At 38.8% G+C, this 23,238-nt stretch overlaps 1 protein-coding gene across 2 annotated transcripts in view; it reads right to left on the bottom strand.

Annotated features, from left to right (window-relative positions):
* ATP10A (ATPase phospholipid transporting 10A (putative)) overlaps positions 1-23,238 on the bottom strand; it is a 271,184-nt gene that overhangs the window by 31,400 nt on the left and 216,546 nt on the right. The window contains exons 10-14 of one of the 2 annotated variants that reach the window (XM_027856633.1): positions 19,141-19,708; positions 8,163-8,266; positions 7,560-7,686; positions 4,476-4,595; positions 1,150-1,334 (exon numbers count right to left, since the gene is read on the bottom strand). In XM_027856633.1, the coding sequence (XP_027712434.1) occupies positions 1,150-1,334; positions 4,476-4,595; positions 7,560-7,686; positions 8,163-8,266; positions 19,141-19,708 (1,104 nt within the window). The remainder of the gene's footprint in view (positions 1-1,149; positions 1,335-4,475; positions 4,596-7,559; positions 7,687-8,162; positions 8,267-19,140; positions 19,709-23,238) is intronic. The other variant, XM_027856634.1, reaches the window with a different exon arrangement.

Raw genomic sequence — 23,238 nt, 5'->3', positions numbered from 1 at the left:
AAGCATCTACTATGTGCCAGGCATTGTACTACTTGCTTTACAAATATTATTTAATTTGTTCCTCATGACAACCCTGTGAGGTAGGGGTTATTAGTCCTCTTTTACAGACGAGAAAATTGAGGGAAACAGAGATTAAGTGACTTGCCCAGTGTTACACAACTAGTAAGTATCTGAGGTGGGATTTGAACTCAGTTATAAGACAATAAGCATTTATTAAGCACCTACTATGTACTATGTACTGTGCTACTTGCTTTACAAATATTATTTTATTTGTTTCTCACAACAACCCTATGAGGCAGGGGCTATTATCCCTCTTTTACAGATGAGGAAATTGAGACAAACAGTGATTAAGTGACTTGCTCAGTGTTACACAGCTACTAAGTGTCTGAGGTGGGGTTTGAACTCAGTTCTTCCTGACTTCAGATCCAGTGCTCTATTCATTGCACCACCTAGCTTCCTAGAAGACTGGGGAAGAGACAATGAGGAGAAATTTACATAAGATGTAGTTCCATAAACAAAGGGCTGGGGGATAGAACTTTTGAGTAAGGCTGCCAGTCTCCCACTGGACAGTAAGTTCTATGAGGGCAAGGACTGGGTCCTATACTTCTTTGTAACCCCCACAGTGCTTCATACAATGCTGGGTACATAGTAAATGCTCAATGAGTACTGTGTGAATAAATGTAAGCACATCTACTAGGAAGATTCTTCCTTGACTAAACTTAGGTATCAAAAAATCAAAGGGTTCTGGTTTATTCGCTTCTAAAATAACTTTTGTCTGCCTTACTTTGTTTTTCTGGGGAGGTGTGACCCATCATTAAATCCCATGCTGCTATTTTCTCGGATTACACGCCAATGAATAGCAAGGCAAACTCTACATTCACAAAGCCCAGATATCAATGCTATTGGTTCAAAAGTTTGAGCGACTGTAGCACTAACAATGTGTGGAATGACAAACAACTCTAACCACTAAAAACCCAGAATAGGTGTACCTAGGAAGGAAGTTTGGGGGTGGGGGGGAGAAAAGCAACCACACCTTTTCATCATGGCTATCAAATTAATCACCTATCTGAGTTTTTCCATAGTGCTCTTGGGAGACTATGGATACCAGGTTGTCACCATCATGTTGCATCAGTTAGAGTCAATGCCTACCTGTGATTCAGCATTCAGAGTAATGATTTCCTCATCATGGTCAAGCAGTTTGCAGGCATAGGCAATATTAACAGCTGTTTCTTGTTTGTCCCCAGTGAGAACCCATATCTGCAGTCCAGCCTGTCGCAAGTTAGCAATAGTTTCTGGGACACCATCCTGTAAGCGATCTTCGATGCCCGTCGCCCCTAATGACAAAAGTCAGTGAATAGTATTCCCCCACGCCACCCCCGGATGTTAAAAATGGCCTGTGAACCTTAGTTTAGAATAAATATGGATCTCCCATGAGAACTCACTTGTGAATGACATCTTGGCTAGCCTCTTTCAACTTTGAATCTGCAGCTGGCCATTTTTTTTTTTTCTTTTTAAATTTCTATTATCAAGATGACAGGGAGTTTGATTTTTTGAGGGCAACTTTGCTGTGATTCATCATTAGGGTACAACAGCCAAGACTTTAAATAGTATTTAAAATTAGATACAGCTGGGAATAACTGGAATTATTAACAATTCAGAGAACCTTAATTCTCTGTACTTGCAACATAGTATCTCGAATCTTTTTTTTGACTCATGTTACAATTATGTGTATTTAGTGGGAATGATAATCTCTCTCCTCTGCCCCACAGTGAGGGATGAAAAAGTTAAAAAAAAAAAGAAATAATGCCTTTCATTTAACAAATTTCTGGTGAAAGAGTAAAAAATCCCAAGGCTTTTCCGCTCAGGGCTTAACACTGACTATTTAAGCAGACTGCTGTAAGTACATAATTTCCTGACAGAAAATCATTCTTAATGGACTTAAAGTTTGATATTGACAAATAAAATGAAAGATAAGCTTAATTTTCATTTATATTGCTTTTAGCATATTTTTTTTAAAGAGTAAAAAATGTTTTTGTTGTTCTGTTATATAGTCATGTCCAACTCTATTTGGGGTTTTCTTGGCAGAGATACTGGTATGGTTTGCCATTTTCTTTTCCAGATGAGGAAACTAAGGCAAAGAGGGTTAAGTGATTGCCCAGGGTCACACAGGTAATAAGTGTCTAAGGCTGGATTTGAACTCATAATGACCAACCTTCCTGATTCCAAGTCCAGTGCTCTTCAAAAGGTATACTCATACAATGAAAAACCACCTAGGTAAGTGAACAGACTAACAAAGTGTAAGCTTCTAGTCCTAGCTTGGCCAGAAACCAGGTAACCTCTCCGTGGTTCAGTTTTCTCACCTATAAAATGAAGGGGGTTGGACTGGATGACCCCTAAGGTAACTTCCAACTCTAAAAGTCTATGTATATGAATAAATAAATGCTTCATCACAGGGACAACTTTCCGTAGAGTCAACTAATTCAGCCCTTGAGATGTATAACCTGCTTGACTGTGGGCCTACACACACTGAAATAACATGAGTTCTACCATTTTAATCCTTCCACTCTTTACCTATCAGTTTTCCTGAGTTTGAACCAACCATAGAAAATAACCGCATGTATAAATGGAGTTATGGAAGTAATGACATTAGTTTCAAAATGAAATATGGCTGAAGATAAATAGTAAATCCAGGGGAGCAGAGCTCTTAGAATTGTCTAAAGCAAAATGCCCTTCTTCAGTTTTCCAAGGTAGCTTGCTCAGATGATTTATGACACTTTGGGTAAATGCCACCCTCTTTATAGCATGATCCTTGGGAGTGCCAGGCAGTTAGAGCATTATAACAAGAGTAGTTAGTGAGAGTTCAGAGCCAAGTTAGTGCCCCTATATATCACTGGGAGACAGATGCCAGGCAGCTTTTAATGAGAGAAAAGAAGGATTTCACCAGCTGAAGATTTTCAAATGATGCTGATGGAAATTAACCAGAATGTGGAAAGTAAGTAGAATGGCATCCTGTGAATGAAAGTTCTTGACCTCTACCCTAGTACCAAAACTCCATCCCCTAAGTAGTTGGGAAAGAAAATTCCAGAGCAAGGAAAATCTTTTTTTTTGTATTCCCAACACTTAGCACTGTGACCGGCACACTGTAGGTGCTTAACAAATGCTAATGTACTGACTGTTTGTTGTCCCCCTTCCCTGCATGAGTCAATCCTCTCTTGCTGTTCTCAGTGGCAACTTAATTCAAACGCTAGAATGAAAAGAAGACAACATGGTCTAGAGTCAGAGAACCTGGGTTTGAATCCTTCCTCTGTTCATGATGTTTGTGAATCAGGCCTCAGTTTCCTAATATGTAAAATGAGCAGGTGGATAGATGATCTCTAAGGTCCCTTCCAGCTCCAATCTGAAAGGACATTCATTGATCAAAGGCTATTAACCTTTTTTGAGTTTCACGGCTCCCTTTGGCAGACTGGTGAGGCCCACAAATCCTATCTCAGAAGGGTGTTTGTAAATGCATGAAATAAATACATGAGATTAAAAAGGATATCCATTATATTGAAATACTATTATCATAATTCTAATTTAAAAAGTTTACTGAGCCTAGGTTCAGAAGCCCTGAAATAGAGGAATGGTTATTGAAATGGAACATAGGATTTTTGAGCTGGAGGGAACTTGGAAACCACCTAGTCCAGTGCAGTCAAATTCAAATAAAAACAGGAGGTCATTAAACCATACACAAGGAATTCCTGGAGGGCACATATTGACTTAATGTAATAAGTCAATATAATGTATTACGTATATCTCATTGTATTTTTATGTATTTTGTTAAATATTTCCCCATTAAATTTTAATCTGATTTGAACTACACTCTGGAGCATTGCAGGCCACATGAGACCCACAGGTCCCATGTCTGACACCTCCTACCTAGTCTAAATCTTTCAATTTACAGATGAAGAAACTGAGGCCCAGAGAAGTTAAGGAATGTGACCAGCCAAGGTCAAAATGGTCATAAGGGGCAGAGCGGAGATTCAAACCAAGGTTGTCTGACTCTAAAGCCAGTGATCTTTCTGCTGTGAATGAATGAATGAATGAATGAATGAATGACTGCTTTTTCATTCATTCTAAATTCAGTGAGCTTTCCACTGTATCACAGTGTCCTCCAGATAGGATCTTTGAAAGAGGTAACTGACTTCAACTAATAAAGACCATTCATATTTATGTTCTATACTCAAAAGCAAAGTTAATTTAAAAAATACCCCCAAACCTCTAAATATATTAAATACACATAGCAAGATCTGGTTACAGAATATGCTATTTCTTCCCTCAGGTATAAACAAGGTGTGTTTCAGTTTAGAAAATGGCAAGGGGTGTTTCAGTCTGCTATGGAAACACACAGTATGGAAAGCCCAAATTTGTTTCATAGTGACCTGGAGGTCTTAAAGAGATAATTTAAATTTTTATATACTTAAGTTAATCCATACCTGGGAACTGTGGGGGTAAGGTCTTTGGGAAGTAAGTTTGAGAATCATTCAAACATTTCAGGCACAGTAAAACCCTATAATGATGCTGGTTCATAAAGAATAAGGAGAACACCTGAATTTCTGTATTAGAGAAAGAGAAATTATAAAACAGATATCAGACACATAGCCTGCCACCTCTGGGATCAGATAAAACGTAATAAAGAAATAGGTAACATAATAAAGGTACAACAAAACATAGATAATGTTAATATATGGCTTTCTAAAGGATCCTTACGTATGGTTTAGTGTCCCCCTTTTCTACGAGTTTGATATCATTGATGCAAGCTTAAATCCAATTCATAGATAAGTCAAGACATTACCTTTATGATATCACTGGTCCTCTTCAAAAACCAAAAAAGATGAACAACCCAGCTGACATTTCACCATGTACACAAGTGGTGTGATTTACCCCTCTGTATAACCAAGTCTATATGATACACAGCACTTTATGATAGTTTTTCACTCTGAGTTTGATTTAATTCAAGAAATCTCTTAATAAGTGCCAATTATGTACAGGGGATGCAACTCAATCACTAAGCATTTATTAAGCCCTTACTGTGTTCAAGAAACTGGATTAAGAGCCTGGAATATAAAGACAAAAGTGAAATAGTCCCTGCCCTCAAGGAACTTACATTCTAATGACAGAGACAACATGTGCATGTGAATCTACTACAAAATGAATAAAAGGTAGTTTGGGGAAGAAGTTTAACAGTGGCTGGGGGGCCCGGGAAAGGCCTCACGAAGAAGGTGACACTCAAGCTAAATCCTGGAGGAAACCAGGATTTCTAAGAGATGGCGGTAAGGAAGCAGTATGTCCCAGGCACAGCGGACAGCAAGTGCAAAGGAATGGAGATAAAGTGGCCAGCAGATCACTGGCTGGAATTCAGGGTTCAAGGTGGAGAATAAAGTATATTAAGATTGGAAAGGTAGGAAGGGGACAGGTGTTGAACAGTTTTAATATCCAACAGAGGTATTTATATTTAATCCACTGATGTTTAATAGGGGTTGGGGGTAATGTGATTATGTTAAGTTTTGGGAAAATCACTTTGGCAGCTAGGTGAGGGATTGTAGTGGGGAGAAACGTGAAGCACAGAGACCAAAAGAAGGCCATTGCAGTAACTCTGGAAAGAGGAGATGAGGGTCTAAACTAGGGTAGTGACTGAGTGAGTGGAGAGGAGAGGACATATGCCTGAGAATGCTGTGGAGACAGAAGCAACAAGAATTCCAAGGACAAAAACAAAACAGTCCTGGCCCCCAAGAAGCTTGCATTCTACTAGAGTGGAATATGAGACCCAGAGCACAGGTTCTTATATTTTTCTGTGTCATAGTCTCCATTAGCAGTATCATGAAGCCTATAGACCTTTTTCTCCAAATGATGTTTTCAAATGAATAAAATGAAATATGAAGGATTACAAAGGAAACTAATTATACTAAAATATTGCCCCCCAAAAAAATTTTTTTAGGCAGTTGGGGTTAAGTGACTTGCCCAGGGTCACACAGCTAGTTAACTGTCAAGTGTTTGGTCTGAGACCGGATTTGAACTCAGGTCCTCTTGACTTCAGGGCCGATGCTCTATCCACTGTGCCACCCAGCTGCCCTCCCAATATAAATTTTAAAAAAAGGTTCATAGACCCCAGGTTAAGAACACCTAATATAGATGAAAAAAATATAGTATAAGGAAAATTGAGGAGGAGGAAAAAAGCACTGACCTAAGTAGTGAGTATCAAGGAAAGTGTCACAGAGGATGTCATACCTGGGTTGAGCCCTGACAGAAGACAAGGATGTTGAAAAGGGGAGGGTAGGAAGAATGTATCCCAATCATGGGGGATGGCCTTTGTAAATGAAGAGAGGCAGGAGATAAAAGAATGAGTTTGGGTAACAGCTACTCTAAAATTAGGGAGTTGGACTGATATCCTCTCAGACCCCTCCCAACCCCATATCCATGAACCTGTAAGATGGTAAAAATGGCAGCCCATCCACAGCATAAAGGTTAAGATAATTCTGTATTTTACTTTAAATTTTTTTTAGTGCTTTTTTCTTGAATCATCTAGGTAAGAATGCAAGCAAAAAGCAGGTGAGTGAAAAATAATAAGCGTGAGAATAATGCACACCAGAGGAATTTTGGGGAATTATGAACTCAGTCAAACTGGGCTTGACTTCTAGTCCAGTTCAGCTGGAATGAAGAGTCTATGAAGGCAAATAGCATGATATAAGGCCAGAAATAAGGAAAGCACTTTGGAAGCCATAAAGCTGTCAAAATATTATTATTATCATTATTGTTCAGTCGTTTTTCAGTCATGTCCAATTCTTTGTGACACCATTTGAGGTTTTCTTGGCAGAGATAACTAGAGTGGTTTATTGTTTTCTTCTCCAGCTCATTTGACAGATGAGGAAACTGAGGCAAACAGGGTTAAATGATTTGCTCAGGGTCACACAGCTAGTAAGTATCTCAGGCCAGATGCGAACTCAAGAAGATAAGTCTTCCTGACTACAGGCCTGGTCACCCCTCATTATCATTGCTTAATGATATGACTTGAATATGACAGGCAGTACAGAAGCATTTCAAAGGGAGTGCCTACTAATCACCAAAGTTCACCTTCCTTTTATATTTCTGTACAATGCATTCCTATACATGGTAAGTCACAGTTTTCATGATGTCGCATGGAAGCCTGTCCTTTTTAACTGAGAAAAGTTTGGGGTACTGAGTACAACTTAGAAAACTTAGAAACTCTTCATGCTTCTTTTGGTAGGGTACCATTTTCTCCCCATCTATGGAGAGCCATTTAAAGCATCTGCTTAACAATACTGTGTAAGGAAAGACTTAAAGATAGGCCAAATGAGCTGACCGCTGACCGGGGTCATGGCTGCTCCTGGGGGACCCCAGACCAATGCTGTCCCAGGAGTTTCTTTGAACAACCTCTGAATTACGGCTAATTCTGTTACCGGCTGGAGCCATGTCAAATATAGCTCAGAAACTCATTTTCTTTAAAGCTTTTCTCTAAAAAGCCTTGTCGCCATTAGATTGGGCTTTAAGCACATAGTTACCCAATAGGTGTAGATTGGTCTCCAGACGGATTGCAGACTGGAACAGCAGCTCATCCCTGTTCTCCAGTGAGGATTCTGCTTCCAAATGGCTTTGTAACCAGCAGGCATACTCTTCTTTACTTAGAACCTATTTGAAAAGGATGTTCAGAGACCATTTCAGACCCTAGGTGACCATGACTGAATACCATAAAATAAAATATGTAGGATTACAAAGGAAACTAATTATACTCATATATATACACACATATATGTATATATACATATATTACAATTTGTATATACACACATAAATACATTGTGTATAGATATATATTTGTGTATATGTATGTACATATATGTATGTATATATGTATACACATGTAGATGTGTGTGTAAGTGTGTATGTGCGTAAAGGTCACAGACCCCAGGTTAAAAACCCCTGATGTGGAAAAATAAGCACAGCATAAAGAAAATTGAGGAGGGGAAAAAAGGCCTTCCCCTTCCCCTTTTTTTTCCAAGAACACCTCCCTCTTCTTTCTCCCACCCCAATGGCTGACTTGTCAGTAGAACTAAGGAGAATTTTGACCACTGTCACCTTTCCTCCATAAATCTAGGCTGACTTACCTTCTTGGCTATACATAAGGTACGTAATCCATCCACAGCATAGAGGTTCAGATAATTCTGAGTTTTACTTTGAATTTTTTTCTGGTGCTTTCCTCTTGAGTCATCTAGATAAGAACAGGAGCAGATGCTCGGTGAGTGAAAAATAACAAGTATGAGAATAATGCACACCTTTACACCTTTTTTTTTTTTTTAAAGGCCTGTAAGCAACTGCTAGAAGCCGCCTGTGGTGAAAACCCTGAAAAGCATTTGACTAAGAAACACTCCTCCAGAGCCACAGCTTTCATTGTTCAGCTGTTTTTTTTCTTCTATCTACCTAGATGGGCATCAAAATCTATGCTAGAATTGCTCAATTTCTCTATAGGTTCTTGTCCAATATCTAAAATGGATGGAAGCCCTTTCTTCCCTAGAGCCTCATGAAAGAATTCCTTTCAAAAAAAATTAGATTATACTTGTGAATAGTTTTAATTTTTTAAATAATATTTTAATCATTGTTTGATTGTTATTATTTACCATAATCCTGGGGTAGAGGGAGGGGGTATGAGATGAACACCTTTCTGTAAATAACATTTCATATTCTATTATTATTATTACTATTTTTTTGGTGAGGCAAACAGGGTTAAGTGACTTGCCCAGGGTCACACATCTACTAAGTGTCAAGGGTCTGAGGTCATATTTGAATTCAGGTCCTCCTGACTCCAAGGCCAGAGCTCTCTCCACTGTGCCACCTAGCTGCCCAATATTTTATTATTATTTACTGAGGCAGGTAGGTGCTACAATGGATAGAGTGCCATGCCTAGAGTCAGGAACCCTCCTCTTCCTGAGTTCAAATCTGGCCTCAAACATTTACTAGCTGTGTGACCCTGGGCAAGTCACTTAACCCTGTTTGCCTGTTTCCTTATCTCTAAAAAGCTAGAGAAGGAAATGGTAAACCACTCTAGTATCTTTGCCAAGAAAATCCCAAATAAGGTCATGAAGAGTCGGATACGTCTGAAAGACAACTCAACAACAACAAATTAAAATTCTTGGGTACAAAACAGTATGGTATAATGGAAAGAACACTTGTGGTCAAATTCTGACTGCTATTTACTAGCTGTGTGACCAAAGGTGAGCCACTGTACTTTCCTCAGCCTCAGTTTGCTCATATATACAATGGGGATAATAACAGCTTTGCTGGCAATCTCGCAGGGGTGTTGTGAAGATCAAATGAGATAATGTAATATATATATATATATATATGTAATAATATATGTAATGCTTTGTAAACCTGAAAGAGCTATATCAGTATAACTAATCATCATTGTAACTTCGCCTGTTGGCTTGGAATCTTTTATGATGTTAGGATCATAAACATATACATGGCAGACCCCTCATGCCACAACAAACAATGCAGAAGGTATGATCAAAGAGACCTATGGCCTGAAAAAAAAGTGGGTAGGTCATTTATTGAGAGCAGGTGACAAAAGACAACTGTACGATTCAATGGTCGTCATGTAATAGTGGTTGTTGTCCTCTGTGCTGGAAGATGACCAAAATGACCTGACTATGCTGGGGTCAAGGTACAGTGGGTCCAACTGTGGCTGATCAGACCAGTGTGAGCTTGGAAGGCTCTCCCACTGGTTGGGCACAAATAGTAAATGAACGATGTACTGTAATCCATGTAATATCCCAGAAAGTTCCCAGCAGGTTTGGGAGGCCCTATGGAGGATTTATGGGAGTTCATGAACAAGAAGGACATAGGATGATGTGTGGATAGGTCACAGTCTATACCACTGGAGAATGAATGAATAATTATTATTAAGTGCCAAGTACTTTGTTAAATGCCTGGAATAAAAAAAAAGTGAGAGTTCCTGCAAGTTCACATTTTAATTGAGGAAGAAAATATATATGAGAGTCAACTGAAGTATGGATGGAAAGATCCATAGGTCCCAGGTACAGGGGCAGGGCAGATGGCATGGCTCAGGAGTCCTTAGGGTTCACTGGCAGGTGAGATAGCAGTGCCCTGGAATAGTAGTTGGGTAAGGGGTAAGATCTGGAAGACCTCAGAAGGCAGAGCCAGATCAGATAATACGACCTGTTGGTCCTATGTCTTATCAGAGGTATGGTAGTTATCAATTCACTGCTTATACAAGCTTTTGTAAGCAGCCATGGCCATTTCACAAGGTGGTGGGCTTGAAGGGGACTATCACCATTAGGAAGGGGACAGTGGAGTTTGGGTCTGAGTACAATGGGGATTCTGGGTTCCTTCTCACAGTGGAAGTACCCACATTAATGATCTCTCTCTTTCTCTCTCACCCACACACAAAATCAACAGAAGTTAGATGTTAATAAGAGAGAAGTCCTGATGCAATCTCAGAAAAAAACAAACGTTAGAAATTAAAGAAGAATGGGGAAGAGGTAAATGACATGATCTAAGGATATAGACTACAACCTCTTAACTTTTAAAATAAATTTAAATAATTTTGGTTATAATAATTGTGAACCGCATTAAAGTCTTTATACAGGGTGTCCCAAAAGTCTTACTGCAGTTTTAAGCTTTAATAGGGATGTGACCCTGGGCCCCTCAAGGCTGTGCCCTTATACCCAAGATTCTGATAGGTCCCAGAAGCCCACAAAGGCTTAAAGTTCAGGCCCAGTGATACTGTTTTTCCTGTAAGTTTGGAAAGGCACACTGCCAGAAGATTTAGCCTTCTAGGGGATGATTTTTTTCCCTGCCCATAGCAACCCCATGAAGGCCAACTACATAGAGAGGTTACAATCTGTGTTGGGGATGGCAGCAGCCATACCAATGAATCATACATCCTTGAAGTATTGAGGTATAAATGTCAACATGTTTTATATCATTTTAATGACACCCTCAATGTTGGCCTGATGAGAAACTGGAAAGGAGAATGGATTGAAAGAAACGCCTAAAGAGCTTCTGCTGAAAATACCAGAAGCCATGCATAAATTTGAGTCAGAAACCTTACACCTAACGTTATGATAAAAGACTGTCCAGTAGAAAGAACACTGGCTCCTTCAGAGGAATCAGAAGTTGGCGGTTCAAATCCCACCTTTGATGCTTTAGTAAGTCACCTTCTATGAGCCTCAGGCTTCTTCTCTGTGAAATGATGAAACTATACTCTATGGCCTTGAGATGTATGATTCTATAAAACTATGGTGGCTTGGGCACTTTTCACTTTTTTTTTAAAGCAGTTCCTAGAAACTATAGCTAGATTCCAATTTGTTTGAAAAATGAATTCCCTGAAGAAATCACATGTATTTGAATTCACATTATATGAAATTATAATTGTGTAAAATATGGTAATTGGTTCTAGCCCAATGGAAATATGTAGTACAAATTCAAATTACTTCACCACTTCTGAGGATTCGTTATTTGCACAAATCTGGGGGCTTCCCAAAGCATTCTGTAGGAATCTTTTCTGATCCCCACTAGCAAACGAAAAGAAGATTCACGTGAAAAGGTCATTCGTTTTTTTTAAACAGCACCAGTTGGGGGCCTTCTTTTCTTGACTTGATAGTGGGAAGAGTAACCAGAGTTATTGCTAATGTGTTCCATCTTTCATAGTGCTTATGTTCTACTCTGCAGTAGGAGTATTTCATTACAATACTATTCAAGGAGTATTTGGTAAGTGGTGAAGGATAACTAGTTCTTAATTTTATGGGTCAGCTCTGGTTTACTGCAAAGTTAAAATGTCTTGCCATGATTTTCCTAAAATTCATTAAGCAAAAATTCCACAGTACTATCCTTCAATACAGCAATGGTAAAGCAACCACAAGGCCAATCATGTGTGGTGCACATGAAATATCTGTCACAAGATAAATTTCTATTAATTTCTATTGGATGAATAATAAATGCTACACAAGATTAGATGTAGGAATTAGAGGTGAATTTGGCTTTTGTTCAAAATAAAATACAAAGATTTCAAAATGTATAATTTCTGTTGTTCTTCTTTCAGTTGATTATAAGAAACTCGTCCTTCATTAAAACTGTTCAAATATTCTTTTACTAAAGGTATTAAGATGAAATTAATTTTTCTCTTTCAGTTCATTAAAAGCACATAATTTTCTGTTCACAGTTAAAAGTATAATTATCATTCTCTGTATAAATCCAGGGGAAAAAAAGGGAGGAGGTTGTACAATATGGGGGAGGGCCTACTAATGATTAAGAATAGCTGAAATCTTACAAAGAATTTTCCTCTATTAGGATAGACTAAACCACATTCCTTAGGTATTTAAATTAATATGCAAAGAATAAGAAAACCTTGGCTTTTATTATGAGCTGCCTTCAATTTTTCAGTGCTACCTTTGAAATATCAAATTAACCTTTCCCTGATAATAGTCACTTTCTGGGTATAAATATTTATATTTTGTGACTTTGAAATTAAGCATTTCCTATATTATGAACTCAGAGCTTTTCTCTTCTCTCTCCCTCAAATGAACTAAATATTGCTATCCAGAGAATCATAGTATAGGATATGTGATTTTGATGGAATAGAGAATTTTCAGGTGAGGAAACACAGGTGGGCACCTTTTCTATAACTTAATATCTTAAAGAGACTGCTAGAACATTCAGAAGTCAAATGACTTACCCAGGGTCACGCAGGCCAGTATGTGTCAGAGGTGAGGCTTGAACCTAGGTCCTTCTGGCTGAGGCCAGCTTTCTGTCAACTATACCAGGCTGCCTTTGCATCTGGAGAACAACTCTATTTATTCCACAAATTCCTAAAATTCATATTGTTTTGTGTGCTTCAACATGGTAAGGATAAAGAAGATTTTCCCATGTAAACTATGTCTGTTGAGATCTCAAGATAGAATCTAAGTGCCAAGCAATGGCAGATCTTATTTACATAAGTAAATTCACATGCACAAGATACAATAACTGGTTTCCCTAGCAATGGAGATCATGCTGAAGATGATTAACATTACAACTATTTTAGCCTTTTGGTATGGTCCATGCATCTGTACCCACAGGATATCATCCGGTCCTCACAGCAGTCTTGTGAGGTTGGCAGATGCCACCAGGGATTATTATCCCATATTGTAGATGAAGAAACTAGGCTCAGAGAGAGAAGTGATTTATTCTAGGTACTTAGGTCTTGATCTCTGAATTGCAGTCTGGCACTTCTTCTGCTAGACACTGCCTGTCTTAAGAACACCTTTCAGAAAGTCATTTTGGATTTTTAAAAATCTGAGTAAAGGTTATTTGCCCTGGAAAACATCGATAAATATTTGAAAGACTCCTTTATATTTGCCACATCTTTGTGTTGACTTAAGAATATCTTAGAAACAACATAAATTAATTCTAGTTTAAAATAAAACAATTTCATTTTGTCATACGTGTGTCTTTCCCCCCTTTTTTGCTCCAAACTTGTTATTTTATTGATGTAGAGTGAGGAAAAGCCCCATACCAATACAGTATAGCAACCATTCTGCAACTTAGTCTTTGAGCATTGCCTGAAGCTCTCAGGAGGCAAAGAAATAAGCATTTATGAAACATCTACTGTATGCTGGGGCACCTAGGTAGCACAGTGGATAGAACACCGGACCTGGAATTAAGAAGACCCGAGTTGAAAGGTGACCTCAGAGACTTCTAGATGTGCGACCCTGGGCAAGTCACTTCACCCCTGTTTGCCTCAGTTTCTTTATCGGTCAAATGACTTGGAGAAAAAAATAGCAAACGACCCTGGTATCTGCCATGAAAACCCCAAATGGGGACTGAACAACTACTACTGTAATACAGGCACTAGAATGCTCTGGAAATATCATATCATTGGATTCTTTACAACAACCCCTAGAGGTAAATGCTATTATTATCCCCATTTTACAGTTAAGGAAACTGAGGCAGAGTATAAGTGACCTGCTCAAGGTCACACGGCTAGTGTCAGAGGCTAAATCTCAACTCAAATCTGCCCCATTACAGGACCAGTGCTCTATGCACTATAGCACCCTCTATCTGCTCTGAGAGATTGTTTTACAATATGTCAAGATGACATATAGAGAGAGAACTGGTAGGGACCTCAGAGGACATCTGGTCCACCCTCCTAATTTTACAAATTAAGGCCCAGTGGTTAAGTGACTTGCCCAAGGTAAAAAAGGTAGTAAGCAGCAAAGCACTCAGACTTAAATCCCCTAACCCAAAGTTCAATGATTATGCTACTTTACAATAGGACTTGCCCGGGGTCACAAGGCTAACATATATCAAAGGCCAGTCATGGACAAAGATTGTACTACCTCACAGGTCAGCCTGCTATCCATACTGCCATGTTAACTCTCTCAAAGATTCTATATGTGTTAAAATCAGGAGTATTCTGAATTACACCACCATAATTATGCATGCATTAAATTCCAACCATTGGCTAATGTGCAGCAAATATTAATGGACATAAGAAATTACAGGATCCAGTAGATTATATAGAAAATAGAGAGTATTTCCTCACCAGAGTTCCTATGCCAGTAGAATCAAAAGTCCATTCCTTATTTTTAACACTATCCTATAAAAAATAATAGACTATATGTCTATATGAACACCACTTCTCAATCTAATGATTTAATTAACACATTAGATTTGAGTACTGAGTATTAATTTATCCAGGTTATGGGCCATTGGAAAATCAAAATAGTATGGAGATAATTTATATTTCCATTTATTCTTTTGTACCAAAGTCTCACTGATGCTTTAAAAACAATACAAAACATCTTCTTATGTTCTAAGGACAACCAGGAAAAAAAACAGCCATATGTTATATAAGCAAAATTTTATTATTTGGAGGGGCAACTTATCTTTATAAAATGATATGTATAAGCAGCTACATCTCAAAATATTCATTGAAAAAAGCAAGTATTAGCCAATGAGTAGAACACTCAGCTAGAAATAAAGAACATTGCCTCCATCATGGGCTTACCATGTGGCTTAGATATGGAGAAGATTGTACTATTTCACTGTTTAGAATACATTTGTATTTTCACTTATGGTTTGGTCAGGAGAAAAAAGGGTTTGAAAAAAGTTAACACTTTGTATAAGATTTAGTGAGGAAGCTAGATGGCACAGCTGATAGATTGTGGGCCTGGAGTCTGGAAGACAATCTTGCTAAGTTCAAATCTGGCCTCAGACGCTTACCAACTGTGTGACCCTGGGCAAGTCATATAACCCTGTTTGCCTCAGTTTCCTCACCTGTAAAATATCTCTGCCAAGAAAACTCCAAATGGGATCACAAAAAGTTGGACATGACTAAAATGACTGAAAAACAACAAATCAGATTTAGAAGACAAGTTAATGGAACACAAAGGAAGTTGGCTGGAACCATTCTAAAATGAAGGGTAGCAGATACCATTTTATGTTTAGTGAAAATAACTTTTTCAGCACCTAATTTCCAGGTATAGGAGAGGAGAAGGCAGACACTAAAAAGGCCATTTGAGAGGTTATGGATTGCCCGTTGGATAGCACATATATTTGATGGCTGCCCTAACTCCCATAATGACAAAAATCCTGGGCTGAAGAAGACAGGAAATCTAACACAAGGGAAGAAGCTGTAAGCTGGCTACCAAATAGCAACAAAATATTCCCTTTTCTCCAGTTTTGCCCTGTAACAAACAATAAAATACTAAAAATATTTCAAGAAAATCTTGGCAAAAAAGCTAAAGTCCAAAAAAATCATTGATTTTGTAATTTATTTATACTTTTTTATTATATTGTATATAATTATTATATAATTTATAATTATATAAATCTATAATTCATAATAATTTTATAAATCCAAGTTTGATTTATATAGGGATGCAAAGATAATTCAACATTAGAAAAAACCAAGTAAAACCAACATATTTAACTATTTTTGCTGTTATTCAAGCATTTTCAGTTGTGTCTGACTCTTTGTGACCCCTTGGTGATTTGGGGTTTTCTCGGCAAAGATACTAGAGTGGTTTGCCACTTCCTTCTCCAGCTCATTTTACAGATGAGGAACTGAGGTAAACAAAGCCAAGTGACTTTTCCAGGGTCAAACAGCTAGTAAGTGTCTAAGGCCAGATATGAACTTGTGAACATGAGTCTTCCTAACTCAAGGCCCAGCACTTTAAACACTGTATCATCTACCCAACCCTGGAGTTAGGAAGATCTTATTCAAATCCGGCCTCAAGACTCTTACTACCTGTGTGACCCTGGGCAAGTCTCTTATCTGCCTCAGTTTATTCATCTGTAAAGTGGGGTTATAAAAACACCTTCTTCCTAGTGATGCTGCGAGGACCAATTGAGAAAATATTTGTAAAGTCCTGGCACATAGTAAGCACTATAAAAATGCTCCCTATTAAAATATCTAACTTGTAAAACACCATAGTAACATAGTCACAAATAAGGCATCCTCTCAAGAGAATTTTTTCTGATTTTCTGAATCTTTTGATCTGAGCTTTCCTATAATGTTGCTCTGATTTTTATACAGAGCTATACAACTGGGTCCACGTTTGCTCTCACATTCTCAGGGGTGTCTTGAGTTGGTGGCAAATGGTTTATTTTCACTATCTGCCTACCCACGCTAAGTATCTGATAACCAATAGACTGCTGGACCTGAAGTGAGAAAGTAAAAGTTCCTACCTTTTTTCTGAATGTGTCACTGATGAAGTTTTTGTGCATCGTTAAACCCCTTTTTCTCCCTTAAGTCCTGTGGTTTTTAATTGCGAGATTTTACATAGCCACATTATAACAAAACTGCCTTTGGTAGATGTCACGGGTTTTTAGATTGGGCTGTTTCTCATTACCCGATCTGCCTGAATATTAGTGGCCATATCTGAATACACTCCCAGAAACGCCACAGATAGAACAGGAATAATAGGCAATGATGGCCTAACAGAAGGAGAGACAGCCAGAGTCATCCCTACAGGGGCTGATCGCACTATGTGACTCTCTGTCCGCCAAAACCATTTTATTTTGTATTACAATGTGAAGAGGCAAGAACTCCCTTCTCGTGATGCCTCTAAGGGCTTTGTAATGGAAGCAGATAGAAGAGACTCAAGAGGATGTCTGTCACACAAGAAGTCCATGTTGCTTTGGAGATAGTGGAAAGGGCTTACCAGGTAAGAAACTTTATATATTTTTGTGTGTTTGTGTCAGCTGCTAGGAGCTGGGAAGTCACTTTATCCTCCTTTTCTTCTTCCTGTTCTTCCTCCTCCTCCCAAGTTAACCAGAATTATAATATAGCTCTATAGTAATTTTGACTATTATAAATACATGAATTAAAAATAAAGGTCATATGAAGAGAGACGCCATCTGCAGCCAAAGAAAGAACTAATAAATAGAAGTATGTATAGAATAATTTTACATCTATACACACACATACACACACACACACACACATATATACCTATTTGTGTCTAATGGTAGCCATCTCTAGGGTAGGGGGAAGAGGGGAGGAAAATAAAGGAAAAAAGAGATATGATAACTTTGTTGTATATTTGGAAGGAACAGCGAGTTGTACATAACAGATTTGCAGTTTCATGTGCAATCATCTTTTTTATTGTACTCTGTTATGAAAACGCTTGTTTTGTTCTGTGAATTGAAAATAAAATAAATTATTAAAAAAATAATGTAGCTGTAGCTTGCCTGCGCCTTCCCCACTTATGTTGTGGGACCTGGGGCAAAAGCTCTGATTTCACCAAACCCTAGAGATGCTCTGGTTAAAATGATCCACCATCAAAAACAAATACTTGAAAATTAATCAACAGCCCTTTTGAGCATCACAATCTAGCACATACTTGTTTACAAACCCAGGCATGTGGGAGAAGGAAGCTCCCTGATAGAGCTGTCTACCCAGAAGACATCAGGTGACCTACGGCATTGTCGGAGCTTTTGCTTGGATTAGATTTACAGCAAGTAAGAGAATCATAGTGTTAGAGAAAGACATGACAGCCCATCTCCTCTTATGTCCTCATTTTTCAGCTGTGAAAACTAAAGCCCATAGAGGTTATGTGACCTGTTCAAGGTCACTACTGCTCAAAGTCTGGTTATAGTTTGTTGTTTTTAAAAAACAACTCATAGAAATTAACTTTTTTCCATCAAATACTAATGTTTCTGGGGTAAAAGTTCAGTGCAAGAAATTGGTAGCATTTTTTACAAAGCATTTTTCCTTTTAAATTATGCTTTTATCATAAGTCTTGTCATCAACTATAAGAGCTGAAAGGGACTTTAAAAATCACGTATTCCAAACTTTGAACTATACAGATGAAGAATACAAAGAGATGAATTTACCTGTCCAAGTTCCCAAAACTAATCCAAGCAAGTTCTAGAACCTAGGTACTTTTTTCACTTTGCCAAGAAAAATATCATCCTCATCTATGATCTGATGCCAATCCCCATAACAGCTCTAGGACCTGAAAGGGAACTCAAGAGGCCATCTGGTCCAGTCCCCAGCCTCAAGTCAAAGCTGTATGAAGGAATTTTTCTCTTTCTTTCTTTTCTTTTTTTGAGGCAATTGGGGTTAAGTGACTTGACCAGGATCACTCAGCTAGCAAGTGTCTGAAGCTGGATTTGAATTCAGGTCCTCCTGACTCTGGAGCTGGTGCTCTATGAACTGTGCCACTAAGCTGCCCCTTCTTTTTTTTAAATCTTTATTTTTTTTTTGGAGGGTGAGGCAATTGTGGTTAAGTGACTCTCTGTCCCTGCCAAAACCATTTTATTTTGTATTACAATGTGAAGAGGCAAGAACTCCCTTCTCGTGATGCCTCTAAGGGCTTTGTAATGGAAGCGGACAGAAGAGACTCAAGAGGATGTCTGTCACACAAGAAGTCCATGTTGCCTTGGAGATAGCGGAAAGGGCTTACCAGGTAAGAAACTTCACACGGCTAGTGTCAAGTGTCTGAGACTAGATTTGAACTCAGGTCCTCCAGACTCCAGGGCCGGTGCTCTATCCACTGCGCCACCTAGCTGCTCCAGAATTTTTCTTAATGAACACCTAAATAACAAGGTCAAAAGTGAACAGAAAAAGAACAATACCTGAGGAGCAAGGCAGTAGAAGATCCATTATTACCGAATCCGCTCCTTTGGTGTAAACGTTGATTTCGTCCGTAAGGGGGTGCCTGATCACCACAGACATCCTCTTCCTGATGGAGTCAAAGCCCAGCGTGTGTAAAAGCTCAAAGGTTAGCCTCCCCAGGTGAGGGAGTTCTACAGAAACCTGGTCGGGCAGCCTGCCAACCAGGGAGCAGTTGTAGGCTCTGGCTGCATAGACGAGGGCGGCTTCATCGGGACTCTCAGCCTCGTAACGAAGCTCCCCCTCTTTGAGTCCATTCTCGGTTGCCCAGCCACCTCCGGGCTGCACACCATACCCATTGTTATTCATCTTTGGGGAGGAGTGGGTCAGGCCAGCTTCGAGTTTGAGCAGGGTACTCTCAGTGGACAGTGTGGACAGAAAGCTGGAACCAGTTTTGTGGGTTGATTTACTGGTGGAGAGGCTTGAGGAGCTTCCACTGTTCGATCCAGAAGTCAGGCGGCTGGGAGTGAATCTTCGGATGAAATCTTCTATGGTCTTCACTGGAGACTTCAACTCAAACCTAACTCTTACCTGCCAAGGCAGAGAAAAGCAAAGTGATGAGGAAACTTAACTTGTTCAATTAATGACACCAAATCCTAGATGCTAGAATAAGAGTGAAAAGTCATCTTCAGGAGGAGCAAAGATGGATTCTCAGAAAAAAAAAACACTGAAGTGAAAATCCAACAAAAACTTCCTAAATACTTAGGAATAGTAGGGAAACCATGTGGTGGATTGAATAGAGTGCCAGGCCTAGAGTCAGGAAGGCTCATCTTCCTGAGTTCAAATCTGGCCTCAGACATTTACTAGCTGTGTGACCCTGGGCAAGTCACTTAACACTGTTTACCTCAGTTTCCTCATTTGTAAAATGATCTGGAGAAGCAAATAGCAAACCACTCTATTATCTCTTCCAAGAAAACCCTAAATTGGGTCATGAAGATTCAGACATAATTGAAAAACAACTGAGCAACTTAGGAACAGTCCTAAAAATTTATTTTCTGTAAGTTAAACATTGACCAAGACATATTGATGACTCAAAATCTGTTTTTTCCAAATATTGACTATGGGAGGTTTCAAAAAGTGAACCAATCCTGATTTGTCCAAATGAACTTTAAGAATGTGGACTCTAGTAGAGGGGCAAGTCAGAGAACAGAGGTTCTGATCTTGGGGATACAGTTTCTTGTTCTAAATGATCTCTTGTTGGCATTCTCCATTTGATTTGTGCAAATGAACCAGAAGAGGAAAACGGTCCATTCTGCCATATGGACATCTCTGCTCTCAGAAATACTAGCTTGGAGAAAGCATCTCTGACTAAAAGCACAAATCACCCAGTGGTTTCTGAATGTCCCTCCCTTCCCAAAACCCCCAAGGTTGCAAAGATGATTATCAATTTGCCAAGTGTATTTTACAAATTGGAGGGTGGGGGAGGGACATTCAGAAACAACTGGGTGACTGGTGTTACAAAATGTCTCCCACTTTGTGATCCTCTCCAGCTCCAGTAAGTTTGAAGGTAATTTGTTTCGATTTTCTTTAGAGTGGTCTTGATGTATTTTTTCACTTTCAACTAAAGCCTCTCCTTTAATGTTTCCTTTACTTAATGTATATTATTTTCACAAATCAATAGGGTATTACATATTTTCCCCCTTTTGAACAATTTGGTTATGTGATACATAGAATCATAGTATTTTAGATCCAGAAAGCACTCGTTTTTTATTTTTGTCTTGGTACTCCTCCCCATCCCCTGTCCCTATTCCCCCACTCCACTGCCTGTACTTAAATGTTTGTTGAATTGTATTGTTTATAATCTAACCCACCTGCAAAATTTGTTAAATATCTTCTATGTGGTAGGTGCTGGGAATAACAAGGTGAAAGTGAGAGTCTTTACTCTCAAAAGACCTATATTCTACTAGAGAAGACATCATGTAAATTTATCTATATAAATCAGATATAGGATGATTTTTCTAGAGTGTGTCTGTGATGGAGGACACTAGCATCTGGGGGAATTAGGAAAGGCTTCTTGTCTAGATAGTACATCTTGAAAGACACTAGGGAGTCTAATGAAGCCCAGGAAGCTGAAGTGATTTTTCCAAGGTGGTGCAAAGAGTTAATTAGCAAAGAGGTAAGAGGAGAATGTAGATCTCCAGACTTACAGCCTAGCTCTCTTTCCATTACGTCAGACTACATCTTTAATATTAATACAACCCCAAAGTCAAATGGGAAAATTCTTGGTCCTTCTCCATCTATAAGAGGGTCAGTTGCAAATACGGTCTTAGAAACTTAAAGGTAAAATTTAGTACCAGAAATAGAAAAAAGAAAACAAAAGGAAAAAACAGGCTTTGATATATTTCTACCTCCTCATATTAGAGCCCAGGACTTATTTCCCAACCATGTTCTCCTGAATGACAGAACTGAGATCTTTATGACTTAATGCTTAGGTCTCTCGGCTACTGGTAGGAAGCTGCTATGATAACTAGGAGAGCCCTGGGGTAAGCCTTGACTTCTTCGGTTTCCAGTCTGTTAACTGCTAGCCTGTATCTACCCACAAAAGGCCTATAAGATCATGGGAAAAGGCAGAAAGATTTTTTATTTCTTGTATGGACAGTTATAAAACTGGGGTATAGTTTGTATGAACTTTTTGTTGGTGGTAGGCTAGATCTTTTCTGAAATTTGCTGCCTACCCATTCCCTCATGTTGGGTCCATATATAGTTACCCCTTCCACACAGTAGGGCTCAAGGGCATGGTGCCCCCAAGATCTGGAAAATCTATATAAAATTTCTTGGCCCTCCCATCGTACCAGAGAAGAAGTATGAAATTTTTCTTTTTCTTTTATGGAGTGTGTATAGTACCTTATTGTAAAATTTGGGTTAAGTATTTGGTCATAGGCTATATGTAGGTCAATGTTAAGTAAAAATATTTTTTTCTGGGTCATCTGTGGCTTCTGCAAAACTCCCCCAAAATTCCCATTTAATTTCTTATGCCGACCCCTGATATATCGAAACTGTGATGGGGAAAGTTGCAATGTGGAAGGGATAACTGTACTTGGATGCTGACTACGATGTGTTTACTTAAGAATCCATGCTTATTTGCTTTCTCCTGGGATACTGACCAAGGCTGCTTACTTAAAGCATACTTCTTGCCCATTCCTTCTGATTTGCCTAAGGTAACAGTACTCAGCTATGACCATCTGCCTGTACAGCACTTTGTATTCAACAATCATTTATTTTACTGAGGGACAGGTGGATTGCCAGATGATTCTGAGTCTTATATCTCTCCTGCCTTGTCTTTCACTTACCTATGGAATTTAGCCCTGACAACCAATGCTTGAAATTGGAGTGTGTGAATACTGGGAGAAAAACCCAGATATCAAAGTTTTATTTCTGATTTAAAGAATAATAATTAACATACATATACACATATCTTTGTCTGACAGCAATGGATAGAGGACTAGATCTAGAGTCTACAAGACCTGGGTTCAAATCTGACCTTAGACAATTTAACTAGCTGTGCAACCATGGACAAGTCATTTCATCTTTGTCCAACTCAATTTTCTCATCTTAAAAATGTGGGTGCTGGAGGCACCTAGGTAGAGCAGTGGTTAGAGCTCCAACCTTGGAGTCAGGAGGACCTGAGTTCAAATCCAGCCTCAGACACATAACACTCACTAGCTGTGTGACCCTAGGCAAGTTACTTAACCCCACTGACTTATCAAAAAAAAAAAAGTGTAGGTGCTAATGACAGAACATACTTCCTAGGGGTGTGGATAAAGCACTGGGCCTGGAATGAGGAAGACCTGAGTTCAAATCTGGCCTCCAACATTTATTAGCTGAGTGACCCTAACCAAATCACATAACCTGTAAAATGGGAATAATAATAGCACCCACCTCCCAGGGTTGTTGTGAGGATCATGTGAGATAATAATTACAAAGCATCTAACACAGTGCCTGGCACATAGTAAGCACTATGTAAATGTTAGCTATTATATTTGTAAAGTGCTTTACAAACCTTAAATTACTATATAAATGTTAATTATTATTAATGCATAATTAGTACTAAGAATTACACT

The sequence above is a fragment of the Vombatus ursinus genome, unplaced genomic scaffold, assembly GCF_900497805.2.
Source record: "Vombatus ursinus unplaced genomic scaffold, bare-nosed wombat genome assembly UNPS02011591.1, whole genome shotgun sequence".
NCBI lineage: Eukaryota > Metazoa > Chordata > Mammalia > Diprotodontia > Vombatidae > Vombatus > Vombatus ursinus.
The sequence above is the reverse complement of the archived record's forward strand: the minus strand, read 5'-3'. Positions and strand labels throughout refer to the sequence as shown.